The 6,000-nt window shown below is 42.0% G+C and overlaps 1 protein-coding gene and 1 long non-coding RNA gene across 3 annotated transcripts in view; both read right to left on the bottom strand.

Moving 5' to 3' along the window:
* The window catches only part of trip10a (thyroid hormone receptor interactor 10a), a 73,357-nt gene that overhangs the window by 14,177 nt on the left and 53,180 nt on the right, over positions 1 to 6,000 (bottom strand). The window contains exons 10-13 of one of the 2 annotated variants that reach the window (XM_034189999.1): positions 4,523 to 4,687; positions 1,766 to 1,875; positions 1,450 to 1,582; positions 1,118 to 1,206 (exon numbers count right to left, since the gene is read on the bottom strand). In XM_034189999.1, the coding sequence (XP_034045890.1) occupies positions 1,118 to 1,206; positions 1,450 to 1,582; positions 1,766 to 1,875; positions 4,523 to 4,687 (497 nt within the window). The remainder of the gene's footprint in view (positions 1 to 1,117; positions 1,207 to 1,449; positions 1,583 to 1,765; positions 1,876 to 4,522; positions 4,688 to 6,000) is intronic. The other variant, XM_034190000.1, reaches the window with a different exon arrangement.
* On the bottom strand, positions 3,213 to 4,507 carry LOC117527586. The gene is made up of 2 exons (XR_004565567.1): positions 4,187 to 4,507; positions 3,213 to 4,060 (listed from the first exon to the last, which is right to left on the bottom strand). It is a non-coding gene; the product is annotated as an uncharacterized LOC117527586 (long non-coding RNA).

Below are 6,000 nucleotides of genomic sequence, written 5' to 3'. Positions count from 1 at the left end.
AGATAGTTCTGATCCTGGACCCCAGCAATAACACCATCAATGGGCTAAAAGAATCCAGTGAAACTGCATCATTGTAAATTGGTCCATTGGGGAGAAGAAAAAGAGATCTCACTGCTTCGCCTACTCAAACCTGAGAAGTGGGGCAGGAGATCAAAGGCAGTATTTGAGGAGAGGAAGGGTCACCATCTTGAGGAGAGCCCTCGGATACAAAGCCAGTAATGGTAAGGGTGCAGCTTTAGACCCCGGGTCTGGGGCCCACTGCACTCTTGTAGAAGGAAATTCAAGGCAAATGGGAAAAAAAAAGGTGACAGTGGTAAGAAAAAACTCCCTCTGATGATTTCAGGAAGAAACCTCAAGTAGAATGAATGAACCATCTCTGGCATCACACAGTGTTTGAATTTTTTGATGAAGCGCAGTGATCAGCTGTTGGTTTTAGCCTGTTTGATTCTGTTCTAGTCCTCTAAGACTACCTGAGGCAACTCTTGCTCCTTGGATGGTTTTGGATCACACCTCCTCACACAATGATACAGAATATCTCAAAGTTGTTGAGATGTTGAGAATATGGGTCACAAATATTATTGTCTCAATAACCATCTAATTGAAGATACTCTATGTTCACATTAAAATTTATTGCAACCTGTTTGTTACATTTACAAGCATACGGACAGCTCGTTCCCGTGCCAATTTTGAGTGCATCATACTAAAGCCAAACATCATGTCAAAACAATGCCAAGTGATATTTAGACACAATATTGCCGTTCACAATTATAGAGAAAATTTGACAAGGATTGTGTTTAGAATTCTACCCATGTGCAATCAGGTGGAATAAGCTTTAGAAAAAACTAAACAAAATCAAATTGTATTGCCCTTAGGATATTGTATTGTGGCATGAACAAATATCTGTTTTTCAGAAAAAAAAAAAAAAAAAAAAAATTGACATTTTTGGGTGTTGCACTGGATGTTTGTTTCAGCTTCTATGGCACAAGCTGATACACTTTCTGTACCAGACAACGCTTTATTATCATAATCAAAAATAAAAACGTTCACAACCAAGGCTAGGAATCGGCCTTCCTCAGCCCCACTGTCAGCGGCGGTACTGAGTGGAACTTGGTGTTACCTGGACACATCATCAGCCACATTATTGTTGAATCTGTGACTTCTGTATACCGCCGTTTCTCCTCGACCCCCTGCTTCAGTCAGGAACGTCTACATGACAAGGGTGGGGGTAAAGCCACAAAGAGTCACTGCTTATTGTGAGAGGATGCATTCAGCAGCAGGCGCACGCCAAGGGACATCTACTAGGACAACGTCAGTGTTAAAATAAACTACTCAGCTCTCCACAACCTCGTGTTATAAAAAAAAAAAAAAAAAAGTGGCATTCTCATTCCATCATGTGAAACAAGTGTCATGAAAAACCATGTCAGGATGAAAAACAACGGTCAAAATTACCTCGTATTTGTTGATCTCTCCCGTGAGCCGCTCTATATTCTGGGATGTTTGACTGATTTGGGATGCCAGACTGGCCGGGTCTCCCATTTGAGGATTTTTCTCATAAACATCTTTCATCTTCCCCAGGGCCTCGCTGCGGAAGGAGAGCGGGAGAGCGGGTGTAACTCTCAGTACAAATTGGCTCCGTACAGAGCCCAGGGCTGTGTAAACAATTCAAACACTCACACACACAGAGTTATATATATATATATATATACACAGAGCTGTGCACTGCCAGAGAACAGAAATGGCTACGGGTGCGTGCGTGCACACACACCTCTGATCGACTTCCTTCTGTAACTCTTTGGAAATTTCTTCTAGTTTCTGTTGTAACCTTTTCTTGCGTTGCTCTGGAGGAAGGTGAGCGAAGTCCTCTGTCACTGTGGGCTGCGAGAGTTCACAGGAAGGAAGGGTTAACACTCAATCCATTTTTCACATGTAGAAATAATCTTTCATCAGGACAGCAACCAAGAGCAAAAGACACCTCAGGAGGAATGCCCGTCCTTAGACTAGACCAATTACCACCATTTTTGTCAGGAAGCGGAATTTTTGAGTAGATGTTGAAATGTACTCTTTTTGGATGGAATAAACTCTCCCCAATCTTGGAAAAATGGATACCAAGCTCAAATTTAAAATTTATCAAATACAAATACAGGGCGGCACAGTGGCTTAGTGGTTAGCACTGGTGCCTCGCAGCAAGAAGGCCGTGGGATCGATTCCCGGCCTTTCTGTGTCGAGTTTGCATGTTCTCCCCGTGTCTGCGTGGGTTTCCTCCAGTTTCCTCCCACAATCAAAAACATGGTTATTTAGGGTCTGCTCCTTTCTGTGCCCCTGACCAAGGCAGCATCTACATCTGGAGTTGTCCCCAGGCCCTGGACTGTGGCTGCCCACTACTCCTAGTGGTTGGATTGTGTCTAACTGTAATTAGGATGGGTTAAATGCAGAGGACAAGTTTTGTTGTGTGTGTATATGAAATGGCATTCAACATGTAGAAGTGACAAATTAAGATGTTCATTGTGTTTACTCAACATTTTAAGAGTAATATGATTTTTGTCATGATGTTATTCAGGAATATACACAGAAATGTTGAACGCTTTACTTAAACTGTCATTTATCTACCGTCTACGTTTCTTGTTCATTTAGAAGCTAAAAATAAAAATGTTAGCTTGGTATCCTATTTTTCCATGAATTGAACCATTTAAACAAATTAAAACAATACTGATATACTTCTCAAAAATACCGTTTAACCTTTTATAAAGCCATTTTTCATGAATTCTGTTTAGACTACCTGTGATTTGAGACCAGCTCAAGGGACAATGTTTACCTGAGAAGGCATTAGTTGGACATGTCCTCCTGACATAGTGATAGTTGAACAGCGACACAATATATATTGTTTTGCCTTTACACCACCACAGAGGAGTTGAAATCTGGGCTTGAGTCTTCAATGTCCCTGCTGAAATTTGACATCTTTTTGACAAAAACCTTCTCCGTTAAACTCTACCATGAAGCTGCACAACTGGTGATACAACAGAATCATGTGGTACCATCTCCAGTCTCTCCACTCACAGCAAAAGCAGGAATTGCAGTCAAAAAGCAGTTCCAGTTTAGAAGCAGTTCCACATTTTTTAATCCTGCAGAACTGCATGCCTTAAAATGTCATGAATTCCTCTCATCAATGCCACCAGATTTTTCTGATCTGTCTAATAGCACAACACCAAACTCTATACCTAGCAAAACAAGAAAAGAGCTGCACTGACCTGTGTAGGTCTACATTTTTGTCCCCTTACATTGATCACAACAGAACAAAAATTGATAATGAATTCAGAGTAATAATCAGAATCGATAATGGCATTGATTGATAAAATCTCAATTCCCAACCCTAAGCAATAAAAACCCCACAGCACCATCAGAGATGTCATGGGTATCTCGTTAGCTTCCTTCTCATCCTCTTCTTGCATGGTCACTCACTTTTTGAGATGGCCTACTATAGACAGATTTACAACACTACTTGTATTTTTTTAAATGACCGATAAAAGACATTTTCAGTGACTTGGAAATGTTGATGTATCCATCCCCTGACCCGTCTTAAAGAAACTGGCTGTAAAAGTGATGATTTAATCCTTGTATTTAGGATCAAACTTGTTAGTCCAATTATGTATGGCCTCTGAAAATAGAGGGATTATGTATATAAATGGCTGTAAAATACTAAATGGGGAATGCATTACTTTTCTTGAACCTCACTGAATAACGCTGAACAATGACACTACAAGCACATGTTTAATTTCTACTCCATTGTGGTGATGCACACAGGCAAACTGGGGGGAAAAAACAAACATCTGTGTCACTGTCCAGCTACTTAAGAACATGACTGTGCAATGATGAGTCAGACCCACAACCATCACCCACTGATCCAACAGAGAAACCTCATCAGTACCAAATTATAATAACCTTACACTGTTTAACCAAGTTTGGAGTGGAAAATGATGACCTCAAAAAGTGTCCAAATGATTTCTCTAAATCCACAGTACTACCAAGTGATTTTTTTCCCCCTTGCTCCACCACCAGGTGGCCACTTCTTCAAAACAAACTCAAAATGGTCAAATCTGTGGCCCTAAAGCTGTTTTTTCATGTTTGGTCGCAACAGCACAGGAACTGCGACAAAGAAAAGTGCTTCTCAGTGATTGAACAAAAGAGTTACTGTCGTGGAAAAGTGGCCACCAAGTCACTCAATTAACTCCCCACACCAACTTTGCTGTTTACCATGTTCTTGTCTGGAGTGTACTTCTGAGAGGAAAAATACATAGTACATGTGCATGTGGTAAAATCTGTTATCAGAGTCTTAAAACAGTCATTAAATAAATCACCAAAACAATAACAAAAAACATTTCAAGCATCAAGATGTCTACTACACGTTCAAGTCATGAAAAATGGTCACAGTACTCCGTTACTGCAGAGGAAGCATCAGAGGGTGCCGAGTGAAACGCGACGGGCAGAGGTCTCCTGTTCATCTGAACCATCACCTCTGAGGACTCACCGTTGTCCGGAGGGTCCGGAAAGAAGAGATTCTGGGTTTGACTGTCTTATTGATCTCCTTCAAACAGTACGACAGGGGGTCCCGGCCAAACTTGGGGGAAGGGGGTCCGTTAGCAGGCGAAGGGGCAGGGGGCGAAGAGAAAGGTGGAAGCGAGGAAGGAGAGAACTAGGATTGGATGAGACCACGTACCAGCACCCGAAGATGTGGGATGAGGGCATGGAGTGGTGTTTTTGGGGAGGGGGGAGGAGGATGGACAGAAGGGAAGACAAAACAAACAGGTGACAAGGGACAGAAAAAGACACCGTCAACACCTGAAAGCACACCAGAGACAGGAGCACTGCAGCAAACCCAGCACAGGAGCCCAGAGAACATGAAAGCACATGTATGAATTTAATTCTTTAGCAAAAATACACGCACACACATGAAAACAAAGCAGCAGAAAGGGAGCACAGTAAAGGCAGCACCTCCACCGGGCTCATGATGGCCACTCGTGATTACATGTGCCAACCGACAGACAAGGGAGGTCAGAATTCTTATGCACCCATCTTATCTTTGTAACATCGTAATGCAAGAATGTTACAAGAACTCAAGGAAAAGACTTTGGTCACAATAATTAAAGTTATTAAAAAAAAGGTTTATGATGAAGCTCTGGATCACTTAAATAAGCTTTTCCCTAATCCAAAACCTCTCCACAAAATTTCATTCAAGTGCATGAAAAACTTGAAAGAACATCTCACCTACAGACAGGTGCAATCACATAACCTCTGCCAGTTCTCAGATGTAATCACACAGCTGCAAACCAACACCGGCTGTCAGACTGAAGCCTGAAAGCGAACAGCGAGCCTCAGTGAGGAACACGGCGGGCAAAGCTGACTAGATTTAAGACGTTTTTTGGGATGAAGAATATTCTACAACCATCTAGTCGCCGTATTGTGACAAGCTGACTGCCAGGACTCTGCTGGGAATTTAACCATCATGTCACTAAAGTCTAAGACAGGTTTTAAATAATAATAAAAAAATCAAAAACCAATTTTGAAGTTTGCTGTATTGTTGTTAACCATTATCATATTAAGAAGTCAAGCAGACTTGGACTTGGCTCAGTTTTAGCCAACCACACTCACCCTATCTTTAGAGCAGGTGGCTGAGTGGATAAGGAGCTGGCCTGCCAATATGCAGACTTGGGTTCCAATCCCACCTCATTCTACCCATGTGTGTCCTTAATCTGCATTGTTTGAGTCCGTCCAGCTGTAAATGGGTACCAGCCTTGGCTGGGGAAGTGACTGGCATCCCATTCAGTAAGAGACGTGGATTCCATCCACTTGACGCTATAGAAACCGGAGATAAGCACCGGCACCAAATGGCTTCAGACCCTATACAGGACTTACACTTACTCAAAGCTGCCACACACACAGTTTTGCAAAAAATAAAATAAATAAAAAGTGGCATTCAGCTTACTGTTCTCTCCTACACACACTGTC

The sequence above is a fragment of the Thalassophryne amazonica genome, chromosome 16 (assembly GCF_902500255.1).
Source record: "Thalassophryne amazonica chromosome 16, fThaAma1.1, whole genome shotgun sequence".
Classification (NCBI taxonomy): domain Eukaryota; kingdom Metazoa; phylum Chordata; class Actinopteri; order Batrachoidiformes; family Batrachoididae; genus Thalassophryne; species Thalassophryne amazonica.
This window is presented reverse-complemented; position numbering and strand designations above follow the sequence as displayed.